The sequence below is a fragment of the Zonotrichia albicollis genome, chromosome 22 (genome assembly GCF_047830755.1).
Source record: "Zonotrichia albicollis isolate bZonAlb1 chromosome 22, bZonAlb1.hap1, whole genome shotgun sequence".
NCBI lineage: Eukaryota > Metazoa > Chordata > Aves > Passeriformes > Passerellidae > Zonotrichia > Zonotrichia albicollis.
Genome location: NC_133840.1, coordinates 3,169,517 through 3,183,784, shown reverse-complemented (window position 1 = coordinate 3,183,784; position 14,268 = coordinate 3,169,517). Strand labels below are relative to the sequence as shown.

At 49.4% G+C, this 14,268-nt stretch overlaps 1 protein-coding gene across 1 annotated transcript in view; it reads left to right on the top strand.

Annotated features, from left to right (window-relative positions):
• The window catches only part of VPS53 (VPS53 subunit of GARP complex), a 66,029-nt gene extending 53,511 nt beyond the window's left edge, over nucleotides 1–12,518 (top strand). The window contains exons 18-22 of the mRNA XM_074557007.1: nucleotides 805–953; nucleotides 5,603–5,672; nucleotides 7,388–7,525; nucleotides 9,962–10,066; nucleotides 10,363–12,518. Of these exons, the coding sequence (XP_074413108.1) occupies nucleotides 805–953; nucleotides 5,603–5,672; nucleotides 7,388–7,525; nucleotides 9,962–10,066; nucleotides 10,363–10,533 (633 nt within the window). The 3' untranslated portion in view covers nucleotides 10,534–12,518. The remainder of the gene's footprint in view (nucleotides 1–804; nucleotides 954–5,602; nucleotides 5,673–7,387; nucleotides 7,526–9,961; nucleotides 10,067–10,362) is intronic.
• The last annotated feature ends 1,750 nt before the right edge of the window (nucleotides 12,519–14,268 follow it).

Sequence of the window (14,268 nt, the reverse complement as noted above, 5' to 3'; positions counted from 1 at the left end):
TTTTCTGGGTGCTTGTGTTCCTCAGTGAGACTCTGGTACATACACAAGGCCAGGCCAGACCCAATAATCTCTTTTTTTGTTGTTGTTTTTCCACTTGTTTTAAATTGGGAGTACCCTGTGTACTGCAAACCAGGCTCAGAGAAAATCAAGAGAGCCACACATCTGGCTCACAGGGGCTGTTCTCCTGCAGTTGTGCTGAGAATAAATGAAAACAAAATGGGAGGTTGAGTAACTCCTCTTGTTTTGTACTTTTTACATGCATTTGGAAGAGCTGGACTTGGGCATCCTGGCTTGTGCACCAGCAGTGTTTTCAGTGAGCTACACTGGTGCAGAGTGCTTTGGACTTTAAGACTTTTTACCTCTTCCATCTATCTGTCATCAGTCTCACCAGTATTAAAGCCTTGGCTGCCATACAGGAATCCAGACTTTGCAAGCTTGCAGATATTTTCTCAAATGCCTGTAATCAGGATTTATATGGGCACTTCATCCCAGCAAACTGGAAACTGTTAAATATTAAAGCAGCCTGGTGTGCTCCAAAGGCTGTTTTGATCCTAGTGGTCCCCATTTGTGTGGGTTACTGGTCACAGTCTCTGCTCTGGCTTTTCTTTGGGTCTTCTTGTGAAATGGTTTTGCCCAATCACTTTAATGATGAAGGACTTGACCTTGGTGGTGAATTGCAGAGGCAGTCTCTGAATTATTCCTTAGAGATCCCCTGGCAGGAAGTTTGTACGGTTTCCCTTAGTTGTTACTTGAATGTTGATGAATTAACCAGTCATTTTTGGTTGTTTTTTCCCCTCCGTGCAGATGCAGTGGCAGAATGTGGAGCATGTTGGTGACCAGAGTCCTTATGTCACCTCAGTGATCCTGCACATCAAGCAGAATGTCCCCATCATCCGTGACAACCTGGCCTCCACCAGGAAGTATTTCACTCAGTTCTGCATAAAATTTGCAAAGTAAGTTCCCAACACAGACACTTCATTCAGCTCATCCCATAAAACTGTGATGATCACTGGGTGGTGTTTGCCAAGTGCAGAAATTTTGGGTTGGGCACCTTTAAAAGACCTTGAATATCTGACTTTAGATGTGACTCTTGCTGTGGGGAAATCTGCTTTTCTTCCATGGGCCTTCCAGGTCCTGAGAAATTTGCCTCAAAATAACATTGCCCTGTAAGGAGGGCATGTGTGAGAAGTATATTTTACCTTCACAACCTGAAAGCGGCTTTTCTGTGCAAAAATAGCTCAGAAGGGAAAAATAATCAGGAGGGGAAATTCACATTTAAATGTTGGAGGCTATTAAAGCATCTTCCTGACAAACCACCTAAAATTGAGCAGCGTGACAGAAGTGGCAGATGAGACAGAAATGCCCCTTGCTGCTGGATGCAGGGTGGACATCCAGACTTTGTCTGAAACACAAATTGAGCTCTTTGGGAGGATACTTTGAGCTCTTCCCTGCTTGCCTGTGGCCAGCTGAGCTCCACATGGCAAAGCCCCAGGAAAAGCCCTTGGGAGGGCAGTGCCAGTTGTAGCTGCTGCTTTTGGTGGCACATGTGACCCTGCTGGTGGCCTGCAGGGCAGTGGCGTGCGTGTCATGTGTCACTCTGAAATACCTTAATGTTTCATTCATCTCTGATAAGGTAATCAGCCTGAAATAAGCTCTGTGGCCTGGCAGGGGCTGTGTGGGTTGGAGATTTGAGCTGCAGCTCCCGCCTCAGCAGGGTGGGATGCAGCAGAGCTATCCTGGGAGCTTTCGCAGCAGGGAGGCTCAACCTGAGAGCTTCATCCCGCTCTGTGTCTCAGGGTGCTCATGAGTTTGCTTTAAGGAGGAGTTCCTGATAAATCATGTTGTGCTGTTGCCCATAATCACTGTTTGAAACGCTGTCTCAGGGAGAATTTATTGTATGAAAACCTTCTGTGCGGTTACACTTGAATTTTATGTGATAAATAAAACCCCCCATTTATTCAGCTGTTCACAGCACACTCTTAATACCTCAGCTTAGTTGCCTCCCTTTTAACTTTATTGCTGGGCACATACCAAGTAAACTCCAGATGAAACAGCTCTGAGATTTGAGGGAAGTTCCCATCTAAGCTGAGTGTCCTCACCCATGAGCACAGAAGCCCAAAGCATTTTTTTAGGACAACTGCAGCTCTGATCTGCAGCACATTTAAATGAAGACACAATTCTGAGGTCACTGTGGCATGGATCAGATGTAGAAGGGTAAAATGATTTCCTGAAGGTTGATTTTGCTGCATCTGTGCAACTTGGTGCTAAGGAGAATCAGCCCAGTGGTAAGGGTGATCTTAATCTCCTTAAAATGCTTTTTAATACCTATAAATATTTGTGTTTTTCAAGCTCTGCATTTTAATGGAATATTCTGGCTGGGCCAATATAAATACCTGGCCTTTTGTGTGCCCCACAATGCTGAAAATCCTTTTAACAGGCCTTGTGCTTCTCCACATGTTAATGCCTGTGTCTTTGTGAGCTGCCACTTCTCAGCTCTAATGGATTGTATAAAGCGTGAGTGTTGAGTTACAGGACCACAGGGGAGAAGGCAGCTAAAGTCACTAAATTTAAACCAGCAGGATCTGAGCCACGTCTGGAGAGAAGAAAAATGGCCATCAGAAATTGCATCAATCCTTGAAGCTAATTTGTCATTTTTGCTTTGTTTTGACCGAGGTGCGAGGCTGCCGGGCAGGGTGGGGGGCTCAGCTCTCCCTGCACCTTCTGCTTTGAAACCAAACCCCACAGCAGCCAGGCTGCTCTGCTGGGATGTGTTTGGGAAGTCTGTGACCTGACCTCAGTGAGGAAGAGATTAGAGCAGAGAGACAGGAAAAACAAGCAGCTCTCCCCCGGCCGGGGCCGCGGCTCCTCCGCGAGCAGCAGCCAGGCCTGGTGGGTGCTGGGTCCTTCCAGGTGCTCCAGGGAAAAACTGAGAGGAGGAAGGTTGGGATGTGGAGGGTTCAGGGCTGAGCTCAGCCTGGGTAAGGGCTGGTCACCAGCTCAGAGGGTGGTGTAGAGCAAAACCCTGCTGGGCTGCAGTGACTCAGTGACACCAGAACCTCTGGGGGATGTCCTGCAGGAGCTCGGGCTGTCAGACAGACAGACAGACTGACAGACAGACTGTGGTTGCAAGTCTGTCTGTGTCTCTCTCAGCAAGGCATTGTGTTTGATGCATCATCAGTGCAGGGGATTGGGAAAACACAGCTCTGGCAGAGCCACACTCGTGTTGGATGGGAGGCTCTCAGTGCTGTGGTTTCTGTGCTTCAGGTTCCTCATCTGTCCTGCACTGCTTTATTGTTACACTGGGGACTTTGCTGCTTCTAGTGGGGGGTTTCTGGGTTCAGTTTTAGAGCTGAAGCTGTAAATGAATTCTGGCACTCAATCTGGCTGTGATTGTGCAGGGAGTAAAGGCATTCAGAGCACAGAGCCCCTGAACATGCACATATTACTCACATCAGGATTGCCTGCTGCACTCTGAGCACACCAGGCACTGAGTCCAGCCTAGGCAAGAGGCACTTTCTGTTAAGTGCAACTGCTCTTGATGGTCTCTGCTAGTCCAGGAAAAAAATAAAAACCAAAGGGGAAAAAAAAATTCCAGAGCAGCCCTTGGCTCTGACAGTTTGTCTTGTCTGTCCTGCTGGAGTGGGGAAGCTGTTTCCAATAAGGCAGCGTGAAATAAGAGGCATGTGGGGATGGAAGGTCACTTTCCCCCTCTGCACTGATGGTGGGTGGCCATCAGAGGGGCCTGGGAATTGTTTCATGCAGGACAGAATGCTGTCTATGGGAGATGGTGTGGTTATATAGAAAAGGAGATTAACACCAACAGGGGAGGGGGTCCCTGGGCTGCCAGTGTGCCACCCTGCAGCAGAAAAGGCTCACCCTGTTTTCCATACACAGCAGGAGCTTTAGCTCCATGCCTGACCTTGCAGACGGAGGGACACTTGGATTTACCTGCACTATCAAAGGCACAATTAATTTCTTGTACTGTTCTGCCAGCAGTGTGAGCTGCTGCATCCAGAGCTGCTGCCAATTTATCATTTTCTAGGATCACCTCAGCTCCAGCTGTGCTCATCACTCTCTAATTGCCCTCTGGGAATTAGTTATAGCCCTGAAAAATGGACTTTTAAAACAGATAGGTTAAATCTCCACTGTAATGCTTTTGTGCAGGAGGAGTCAGGGCTGCTTTTCCTCCTCCTCTTTCTGTTGTGTTGCCAAGGTTGTTTCTCTGGTGGCCAAATTCAAAACTACTCAGGGCAGCCCAGTAGCTGCTTCTCAACAGTAGCTTGAAATTGTTCTCCTTGACACCTCTCCAGGAGAAAATGATTCACTGAGAGAGGTAGGGACTGTGTCTGAGGGAAGGAATCTTTGCTTTTGAGGGCTCTCCCTGAGCCATTCCTTTGGGTTTGCTCAGCAGCTTGGCTTGCTCCGAGCCTGAGCTGCACTTTTGTCACTTTTCCATGAGAAAGGATGAGAAATGAATGTCCTGCCTTGGAAAACAGGTGGCAGGACAAACAAGCTGCTGTTGTGCTCCTTGCTTTGTGGGGAGGGAACAAAAAGCTTAGCAGATGCAAGGAGGAAACCACGCTGAATTTAGATCATCATCATCATGGACAGCCCCAGTCCAGAGCACAGCCCCTGACTGAGTCAGGACTGAGCCATAAAAACCCAGGAGCTGCCACCAGGTCATGGGCAAGTCCTGGAAATGTGAGCCCTGCAGGCACTCAGCCAGAGGAGGACATGGGGAAGGAGCAGAGTACATTAAAAACAAGGCAGTGAGAGGAAGACTTGGTCAAGTGTTGGGCCCTGACAGAATTTGTGGCTCCTGAGCTTTCCTGGTGCTGCTCTTTGCTGGAGCAGGGGCAGGAGCTTGTCCTGCAGGTGCCCAACCAGTGCTTTGGCAATGAAACTGCTTCAAAGCCTCAAATCAAGAGGCAAAACCCAGCTGAACCCAAAGCTGATGCTCTGAAGTGGTGAATATTGGGCTTCCATCCTCACCAAGCTCTCTCTCTGGCTGGGCACTCATTTTTCTGAGTCTGAAACCCATGACAGTAAAATATGGTAATGGTGTTTTCCTTTTCACAAAACTTTTTCTTGTCTTGATTGTGTTGGCCAGGAGCTTTCTGGAAAGGTGCCTCAATGTGAGTGTCCAGGGCCCAGCCTTGGCTGGACCTCAAGTTCAGTGTGTAATATGCATGTTATGGAATTACTTGTGTGCAGGAAAATGTAGGTTCTGGATACAGTCAAGATACATCCACTCATGAGCAGTGAGGCTAATCCTGATAAATAAAATTGTTTGTTTGCTGACCTTTTACTGCAATACTTCATATTTAGTTTATAGCAATTTATTTACCTCTAGAGTGAGTGTGTGCAGCTTCTCAATAAACTTTGAGATCAGGAGGGATGAAAGCAAAAGAACTGTGCCTAAGGGTTGGGATTTTTTTTTATTTAGTATATTTAACATGTCTGGAATCACTTTGGGATGCTGGCACTGAGAGTGTCTTTGTGGAAGCCATCCTGGTTTGGTTCTGCATGCTTTGTCACCACACAAGACTGTCTGACTGCAAATATTCTTATGTAATTGTATCATTTTGTACCTCTCCTGCAGCTCCTTCATTCCCAAGTTCATTAACCATCTCTTCAAGTGCAAACCTATCAGCATGGTGGGTGCAGAACAGGTAAGAAGCAATAGGTGCATTGGCTGTCATATTTGATGGATTTTGGGTTCAAGAAATTGAGGCATCTCCCACTCTGCCATGGGCTGGACCCTGCTGCTCTGTGAGGATGGGATTTGGGAGAGGCAGGATTTCATCTGTCCCCTGCATATAGAGATTATTACTCCTGTGGGCTCATAAAAATAAAAAAAGAAAAAGCAAAAAAAGCAGAATCATCCCTAATGGGACTGCTGTGAACTTCAAATGGGTTCCTTCAAAGCTCTTTGGGTTTTAGGCATCAAAGATGGTTCTGAGCAGTGTCTGCAAAAGGAAACAGGAGCTTTACATCAAAACCTTAATGGAAAGCAAATGAGTGAAGCTCAGTGCCTGTTTGTCTTGTGTGATGAGCAATAACCTGAGAGTGATTAAAGGGAGTCTTTTTAAAATAAGCTTCTCAAGTGATTAACCAGCAGTGGGCTTGTGTCTAATGTTAAAAGCTTTCAATATTCCTGTATGGGAATCACAGGCCCAATTTGCTGCTTGAAAGCAGGCTGGGAAGGTTTTTGTTAGGCTGATTCCCAGTGAATCCATGCCATTGGAAGTGGGACACACATCCCTGGGGTTAAGGGTACAGAGGGCTCAGGAGCTGATCTATCTCTGCAGCAATTCCCTTAAAATCTTTTGAATCCCCCTGGTCACCCAGCAGCATCTTTCCATGGCACCATCTCCTCCCTGGTGCAGATGTTGCTGGGGAATGCATTTTCCTGGCCTTTCTGGTTCCACACACAGCTTTTCCTGCTGTTTGCTGATAATTACAGTTGGAATGTGAATGCTGGGGTGATATTTGTGGAGGTATTCAGTGTAGGGAACAGGACCTGTGGGGTTTTGCTTTCTGTGTTTTCCTCTCTGACTTAACAACTCTGCATCCAAGCAAGCTTTGGCAGTGAGTTAGCAAGGCCAGGGGCCTGGGATGGAAAATGGGCTGAGGGGACAAAGTCTGCAGGAGCTGCTCCTTCCTCTGCTTTGATTTCAGATTTCTGTTCTTCACTGGTCTTGTCTCCTCAGACATACTTGGTGCAATCAGAGGAGTGTGGTATTCAGGATAATTTTGCTCTAAGGAGCCCTGACCCACAGCATTTTATCATGAGACAGTGCTGTCTGTCTGGGCTCAATTTCATGGCTGCTGCTTATTTATTTGCTGGGGTAGTAACAAACAACATCCAGTCTGTGGGCAGTTCTCAGTGTTGCTGAATTGTGTGACAGATTTTAAGGAAAAAACCCAATCAAGGGGTTGGGTGAATGCAGAAAACCTGACTGTGTGTGTGGCTGGTGTTAGTTCATATGACCTCAGTATCAAACCATGGTGCAGCTCCAGGTAACCAAGATTATTTCCCTTCATACTTTTTTGGGGGGAAGGACTGGAAATCTGTGCCTGATGTGCCAGATGTTGGGCTGCCATAAGTCATTTCCAGCCAGCAGAGCAGTGCTGCGTTAAAATCAACCACCATGCTGATCTGTAGCCATGGGGGTGATCCTCTCTCCTGGAAGTGTCACTACATGGCTCAGTCCCTCCTGTTGTGCAGCCAAATTACCAGGACTTCTTCCAGTGTGGGAAGTGTTAAACTTTGAAGGATGTTAAACTTTTGAGGGTGTTAAACTTTGAAGGATGTTGGGTTACACAGCTGATGGATTTTGGTGTAGAAGGAGCCTGAGTAACAGAATGTGGTTAACCCTTGCAGCTGCTGCTGGACACTCACTCTCTGAAGATGGTTCTCCTGGATCTGCCCTCCATTGGGTCCCAAGTGGTGAGGAAGGCTCCTGCCAGCTACACAAAGATAGTGGTGAAAGGCATGACTCGGGCTGAAATGATCCTGAAGGTAACTCAAGCCTGTTGGTACCCTGCCAGCCAGACTGCTGGCCTGGGAATCACAGCAGTGAATTCCAGGGGGCCCTTCCTCTGAATGCAGCAATCTGCAATTGCACATGAGCTTTGTGAGCCTGCCTGGGGGCTCTGCCAGCTGCTCTGCAGACCTGGCTCACTCCCCTTGGGTTTGCCCCCACTCTCTCCTAATACCACTAAGGAGTTTTCACCCTCACTTTTCAAGGCAACCAAAGGCTCAGGTTTGGAGAGTTGGGGCAGCAGGTTTTCTCTCAGGAGCTTGTGGAAATCAGAGTTTGCATCCCTGAGGGTCTGCTGTGGTTCAGGTTACTCCAGGCTTTGTGCAGACTCCTCACTCAGGGGAGCCAAGCTGTGCTTGAGTCACCTGTTTACTGTCTAGTGCAACAGCCAGTGCAAACATGTCTGGCTTACTGTACTCACCAGAGCCCTTTTTCATTTTCCAGACCTGGTGCCTGGAAAATGACCCAAAAGCAGAGTGTTGTCTTCATGAAAAGCAGCAAGCAAAGCAATCTGCCCTTCCCAGTTTGAAGCCAGGTTGGATCCCAGGAGGAGCAGTGGCAGCTGCACAGTTGTGCCCTGCTGGGTGCTGGGATTGTCCCCTGCTGGCCAGCAATGCTGGAGGGCATTCCTGGGAGGGAATCAGTGGGACCTGGGGTCAGGCAGGATGGGCAGCTGCCAGCCAGAGCCTCCTGTGAGCACAGCCAGGGCCAGGGGGGTGAGGAGCCTGAGCTGTCCCTGCTCAGCTGCTGCTCAGGGTGGCTCTGCTCCCATCCCAGGGCAATGTCACAGCTCAGTGTGTGCTCTGGATTCAGACATCAGCCCTCCAGCTCCCTGCTTTTGGACTGGGGTGACTGAAATGTTAATGAATTGTAGTCTAAATTTTCCTAGAAATGACCTGAATAAAAATGTTCCTGCTTTGTGCTAACGGGAGCAGGGAAGATTGGTGCCTGTTGTGTGCAGAGCAGGTCTTTCCTTGGAGCTTGTGTGTGAATCACAAGAGTCATGGAGTTAATTTGTGTACCCTTATCACCACATTGGAGAGGAAGGCAGCACATGGAGAGCTGCAGGTCCCCAGGCTGTGCAGCAGCAGTGGCACTGCTGTGTCACACAGCCCATGCTGTGTGCAGAACTGCAGATCAAACAGCCACAGGCTGACAGCACTGGGAGCTGCAGTCTGTGTTCCCAGGCTTGTTCTGGGGCAGGTAATTCAGGAAGACAAACTTTGGGCCCATGGGCAGCACAAACAAGTCCATTGAGCTGAGCCCCACAGATGGGAGTGGGGAGGAGGGCCCTGGGCCATGCACACCCTGCTGAGCTCTTCCCCTTCTCCTCTGGCCACGCTCTCTGAGGCTCCAGCTTTTCATCTTGGCACAGGATTTTTACAAGGGCTGTAAATTAAGGATTTATAAGTGTATACATGGCTATGATGTTTCAGTGGTCTGAAGTGCAGGGAAAGAAAGAAATGTCTTGGTGACAGAATGCAGTGTGGGGTGAGCTGGGTCAGTGAAAACATATGGAAATGGTTTTGGAGACAGGGAAGGGTCTGGTCTGGTGCTGTTTCTGCCCATTTACACACACTCAGACAAACACAGACACACTCTTCCCCAGGAAGAAGGTTTGGCTGCCCAGCATTATCAAAAGATGTGTTCTCTGTGGAGTTTGCTGCTTATGTAAGAAAAGCCCATCAGTGAGGGATCATCTTACCAGCTTTGATGCTATTTTGATTTTTTTCCCTGTTTTTTATGATTGCTCCTGGGCAGATGTTGGTGGGGGGTTCCCATCCTTCATCCCTCCCCTCCAGAGGGGTGTCCAAGAGGAGCTGCAGCCCAAGGACAGAGTGGCTGTGTGTGGCCATGTCAGGAGAGCTGCAGAGCAGAGAGCTCTGGCCCCCGCTGTCCTGGGCACTGAGGGGGTGACCAGAGTGTTGTCACATTCCCCTGTGACACGCTGTGTGTCCTGGAGGGAGCAGGAGGGACACACAGCCAAGCTGAGGGTCTGGACTGTGTCCAGGCTGCCTGATCTCCTGGGACTTTGTGAGTGCCACCACCACTGCCAGCACTGTCCCCTGAGCAGCTCCCCAGCTTGTCTTCCCCCTGCAGCTTGATAAAATCTTGAGCTTTAACAATGCCCCAGTGCCTGCCAGCCCACAGGCCACAGACAAGTCCTGCTGCCCTTTGAAACAGGATGCAGAGCCCATGAGCAGCACTGCTGTGCTGAAAGAGACCCAACTTCCTCCCTGTCCTTTCTCTGCTTCTCTTCACTCACCTTTACCCCTCTCATATCCAGCCTCTTTCTTGTTCCTTAAACATTTTATTTTAGGAGCCAGCCCCGCTGTCACTCCTGTGCCAAAGCTGACTGAGCACTGCCTTTAATTCCTGTTATTTGTCTAATCTCTTTTTCCTTGTCTTGTCAGGTGGTGATGGCTCCACACGAGCCCCCAGTTGTGTTTGTGGACAATTACATCAAGCTCCTCGCTGACTGCAGCACTGACACATTCCAGAAAATCCTCGACATGAAGGTGAGAGGATGGGAATCTGCTCATCCTCTAGTAATGCTTGGGGATTGCTGGGGACTTCAATTCAGTGTGAATTCTGAGGGGCTTGGGGGGTGAGAGAAGCACTGTAAGTTTATCTTTTCTTTGAAAGTAGAGTTGCTGCTGGAGAGAAAAGGTTTTGAGTTTGTTTCACATTTTGATACCTGCTCTGCTCAGGGTTGTTCAGGGGTCTCTGGTGGGTGAGTCTTTGAGGTGGAGGTTTGAGATGGGCTCTGCTGCAGCTGGTGGCAGGTCAGTGAGTGCTGTCCTTTGCTCCCCAGGGCCTGAAGAGGAGCGAGCAGAGCAGCATGCTGGACCTGTTCCGCCTGCGCCTCCCCTCTCCTCCCCCCGGCGGCGACGGCTCCGGCTCGCTCTCGCTGAGCGCTCCCACGCCCGAGCAGGAATCCTCCCGCATCCGCAAACTGGAGAAGCTCATCAAGAAGAGACTCTGAGGGAGCACTGGGAGCTCCCTGCCCCGGGGCTGCTGAGCTGGGCAGGCTGTGATTTACACCCTGTGCTGTCCCTCCCAGCCCCGTGATCTCTCAGCCATCGGCGCTTTCAGACCGAGGAGGAATCTGAGCAAGGTGTTGCCCTCAGCTTAGCAGGAGTGAAACCCAGGGCATTGCCAGGTCCATGTGGTGGAGAAAATAGAGGCACCTGGAAGGCAGCAGTACAGAAAGCATTCAGGTGGATTCAGAGGCTGTCTGGCTTTGATACACTTGGTGTCACAGCTTTTACCCTGGCTGAGCTCCTGCTGCAGCACTAAGGGTTTTGCCTCAGTTCTCACTCCCTGCTGCAGAGCTGTTCCTCTGATTCATTATTTATTGTGGGGTGGGGGGAACCAACCCCATCACCACCATGAAAACCCCAACCCTTTGTCAGCTGGGATCCAGGCACCTGCAGCTCCACTGGATCAATGAGATGCTCAGGAGGGAACCCCAGGGCAGATTTCTCCCCTGCTCCCAGGACAGGCATGCACAAAGCACCATGAAACAAAAAGGCAAATCCTTGGCACCTCTGCTGGCCTGCAGGGAGAGGTGCTGGCTCTGTCAGGGAGCCAGGGTCGCTTGGTGCCACAGGAGGCTTTCAGCAGCCTCAGGCTTCAAGGCCCTCCTCCTCCTCCTGTTCCTCTGAGCCTCAGCTTGCAGCAGTGCAGAGGGGAGGAGAAGCAGCAGTGGAATATTTTGGATAACCCAGCCCCTCTTCCCATGGGCCAGCTCCTGGCCCCCAGGCACAGAGCCAGCGTGGAGCAGGGCTGGGATCAGTGGATGCTTCTCCAAGGAGTCTCCATGCACCAAGGCCTCACCTTTTTATTAGCACTGCTGGATTTCTTCCCAAACTCCTCTGTGCCCTTTCTGGGAGACTTTGAAGGCGTATCCCCAACCATGAGTGCATCCCACTGGGTGTAGGGCAGATCAGCCAGTCGTGCCTGTGTTATTTAACTCAAGCTTCACTTGCATGTGCAGCAAAGGGAAATCCTTTACCAGTGTGGCAGGTGAGGAACAACCACACTGTCAGATGCCTTCCTGGGAGGGTTGTGCTCCCCACCAGGGCAAGTTTGGGCCTTAGGACTGTATTTATTTAGGGGCTGTACTCACAGGGATTGTAAAAATCACTGCTGCACATCAGGGAGGGCAGATCAGGCTCCAGGAACATGAGTTCCATCCACCCAGAGCTTCACTGGGATGGGAAGGAAAGAGCAGCAATGACAACACCTGTGGGAAGGGACAGCAGTTTCTCATCACTCCAGATTTACAAATCTGCTGTTGTCTCCTGATTCCCTGTAAGGTGACAGAGGAAGGAATGGTTGAAAGCACATTGGGATTCTGAGCAGCCATTCCCCAAGGACAGATTATCTCAAGGTGCATGTGCAGGATGGCTCACGAGGTGCCACACTGCAGAGCTGGAGAGGAGGGAACATGGATTTGCAGAGATTCATTATTCCCATGAGGGGATGAATAATTTATTTTAGATGAATTTTTCTTTGCTTTGTCTAAGGCTAAGTCTCTCACTAAATTATGAATAGCTGAAGACGATGTTGAAGTTATCATAGTGTGTCTTACCCAAAGGCTTCCCCCATTTCATTCTCTGCATTTCATTCTGTAGATAAGAGGAAATAAAATGAGAAATGAATTTTTAGTTTCAGCCTTTGAAGAACGCTACAGGGCTGAGTGTTTGGAGTTCCATTTTCAGAGAACAAATCCACAGTTTCCTACTTCTGGTGTAAGAGTTTTGTGCCCCTGGCTATTGGGTGTTTATTAGATTTGGCAGGTCTCTATTTGTGCATTAGCTCTTTGGAGTTTACAGCTTTGGGGAATAAAGGATGATTATGTGTTTTCTGTACAAAATGCCACTTTTTATGGTTTCAGACTGGGGTGTAATCCTGGCTGTACGTGGGGTGTGACACTAACGTGAATTAAATGGTAACTGATGCTCATTGCTGGGTGTTTCTGTACGGCTGCAAATCCCAGTGGCCGGGATGGACCTCACCCAAACTGTGCTGGACCCAGCACTCCCTGCTGTCCATCTGCTCCTGCAGCTCCTCTCTGCCTTTTCCACATCCCCATCCACAGCAGCTCCCTGCCCCGCCTGGGTGGCTCAACGCTCCCGACCTTGCGCCCCTAAATAATCACATCAGTTCTGCTGTCTGCCACTGCAGGAGCGATTTCTGGGAGATCCGAATTTTTCCTTTGCGATTAATTAAGGGGTAGTGCCTTTTTCCGTGCTCTGCATGACGCTGGAGCAGCTCCTTTCACTCAGAGCATTAATGACTCATTCGCTTTTCTCCTGGCCGTCCTGCCCCCTCCGCCCTTGGGCAGGAGCAGCGCCGGGCGCTGGGTGTTCCTCTCTTCCCCCGGGTTTACAGCCAGGACTCTCAGCATCCCAGTGACGATGGCCAAGCCTCCACGAGCCTCTGCTTGGCTCCACGAGGGCGGTGGCAGCAGGGCTGTAAAAGCTGATGAAACCTCGGCAGCTTCAGCCACGTGCTGTCAGCGCTCGTCCCTGCCATCCGTGCTGGGTGAGCACAGCTCGTGTGTGACACAGCCTGGCACTTCCCATCCTTTGGAAATAACTTCCCAAAATTATTTTTATTATTATTTCCAAAGTTTTATAATTTTCAGATATCACAGGATGCTTTAGGTTTGCCTCTCCCAGCAATGGGGCTGTCGCGTGGCATTGCCTGTGGTTCCATTGCTGATTAAGCCGAGCACGCCCAGCCTCGTGGAAAGTCCTTTATGGAAGGAGGATCTTGATAAGAGACTTTTATCTGCCCCATCCTGCCTGTGTGTGGGCAGTTAAAGAGTAAATAATGTGGACAAACAGGCAGGGGAAAAGATTTCCAATGGCATCAGGGATGGCATGGGTTGGTACAGTTTGAGACTTAAAACCAGTCAGACTTTCCGAGGGGGCAGAGTACACGTCCTGAAAAAGCTGAGCCCCTGTACACAGTGACTCAACAGTATTTGAGTTATTGAGCAGTTAAAATTCTGCTTAAATGCTTCCTTTTCATCCTAGCAGGAGAATTGCAGGTCTGGATGCTGCAGGAGACCCTCGGGTGGGCTGCAAAGCACAGGAATGAGAACCTGGAAGGGCAGAAAAAGTTACTCTTTGTGTCAAGCCATGCCAGAATGGGAGGGTTTTTTTGCTGGTAAATAAGGAGCAGAAAGGTTTCCATGAGTTCTGCCTATCCCAGGCACTGAGATCTCTCTGTCTTGGACCCTGGTCCCCATGGGAGTGGCTGTGGGAGCACCCACAGCTCTCAGAGGTGACTGCTGGGATGTGCCACAAGTTTCCCCCTCCTAAACTGCACTGAGTGGGTTGTTGGCAGCGTGGGTTTCCACCCAGGAGCTGCACAGCAGCTCTGAAATGATGATTGTGTTCATCTGGAAACTGCTCCAGTGCCTTCCAAGGCATCTGATTTCATAAAGGGCTTTTATGGGAGATTTTGGAGCGAGGACTGATCAGTTTTCCTATTGCTTGCAGAGACCAGCATCTCTTTTTTTTTTGGGGGGGGGGGGGGATACACTTAAATTAGAAAGAAGAAAACACCTGTCCAGCACATTTGCTCAGACCCCAAAGATTTCAGTCAAAATTCTTAATGTTCCTTTTCTTTCCATCTGCATTTTTCAGCAAACAGCCTCATAGTATTTCTTCAAAGGAATGTAAATTCCTTGAGGAAGTCTCCG